This window comes from Merops nubicus, unplaced genomic scaffold, assembly GCF_000691845.1.
Source record: "Merops nubicus isolate BGI_N331 unplaced genomic scaffold, ASM69184v1 scaffold51391, whole genome shotgun sequence".
Taxonomy (NCBI): Eukaryota; Metazoa; Chordata; class Aves; order Coraciiformes; family Meropidae; genus Merops; species Merops nubicus.
Window position 1 is genome coordinate 2,534 of NW_008587289.1, and position 1,487 is coordinate 4,020.

Consider the following 1,487-nt stretch of genomic DNA (forward strand, 5'->3'; position numbering starts at 1 on the left):
TGACCCCTTTTAGGCTTTGGCAAGGGAAAGTGTCTTCACAGTGCCAGGTTTTGATGGGCACGAGGGGGTGTCTCCAGAAAGCTGTCTAGATACATCACCTCATCTTTCTGCTGCTGCCATGGGGAGCCCTTGTTCCTTGCAGCACAAACCTTTTTCCTGCCTGGTCTGAAAGCCCTGACAGCTGGGAATCCCACCAGCAGGACTCTGACAGGTCTCCAGAGAGGAGTGGGTGTCAGGAGCCAGCCCTGGCTGCCCTTACAGATGGTTTCCTTTGCAGAGGAGTCAAGTCTTTGCAGGAGGCTGCTAAAAGAAAGAAAAACCTTAAGGTGATACCAAGAGGATAAAAGCTTGGTTAGGTTAAATGAATCACTAGTGTTACATCTTTAATTTGAAAATAATTGCCTTCAGACTATTCCTGGCAGAGAACTTAAATCCAAAATATGGGGTAGGGTTTTAAAAAGAAAAAAATTCTAGCAAGACACAGGATCAGTAATTCTGGTAAGATGGTCATTTTGCTCCTTTTAAATCCAGGAATCATTTGAGTTTAAGAAGCCAACCAAACCAGCCTCTCGTTCTGCCCAGTCCCATGATGGGAAAGGTGTTCCTGGGCCCAGGCAGAATTCCTCTCCAGCTCAGGGGGTGAGTACCACAGTGCTCTTCACAACTCATTCTCACCTAGACCTCTGCAAGCCCAACATCTGGGAGGAAGAAAAATGGCATCAGCCAAGACAATGCTGTTAATCAGCACTATCCCTGTGCCAGAAAGAGAAACTTTATCAATGACTAATCAAAACTTATCAACAGATAAGAAACTCCTCATGTTTTGCTCATGAGCTGGCCAGAAATTTGAAGCATGGATTGTTCTGCAGCCTGTGACAGATGAGTCACTGCAGAGCTGAGCTGGGGCTGCAGCAAGTCCAGGCAGTGTGGACACCCAGGTGCAACAGAGGGGTTTGGCTTGCAATTGTTCTCACAACCAATTAGGCAGATATTTGTGTTGAGGCAGATCCATTTGTGACAAGGCAGCCAGCTACAAGGCTGCAGCCAGATCTTATGTCCAGACAAAACATCCAGGAAGAAAATATTCCCTTGTTTGTGTTCTGTTCCTTTGAAAAACTACTGAAAGGATGTGATGGACCCTTGCACAGAAACAGAGCTGGAGGGCTCAGACTTGTCTCCACTCCTTCAGTCTGGTAGCCATAGGGTCATGGAATTGTTTTGGTTGGAAGAGACCTTCCAGATCATGGAACCCAACCATCCCCCAGCCCAGCCAGGTCCACACTGCCCCGTGTCCCTCACCCCACATCTCCACAGCTTGGGAACCCCTCCAGGGGTGGGGACTCCACCACTGCCCTGGGCAGCCTGGCACAGCCCTGGCCAGGAAAATATTTTTCTTAATATCAAGCCTAAACCCCCTCTAGCACAACCTGAGACCATTGCCTCTTGTGCTGTTGCTTGTCCCTTGGGAGCAGAGCCCGACCCCCCCC

At 48.9% G+C, this 1,487-nt stretch overlaps 1 protein-coding gene across 1 annotated transcript in view; it reads left to right on the plus strand.

Moving 5' to 3' along the window:
* LOC103781153 (M-phase inducer phosphatase 1-like) overlaps window positions 1-1,487 on the plus strand; it is a gene marked incomplete at its 5' end in the record, with an annotated part of 7,106 nt that overhangs the window by 1,821 nt on the left and 3,798 nt on the right. The window contains one exon of the mRNA XM_008948854.1: window positions 532-639. Coding sequence (XP_008947102.1) covers window positions 532-639 — 108 coding nt within the window. The remainder of the gene's footprint in view (window positions 1-531; window positions 640-1,487) is intronic.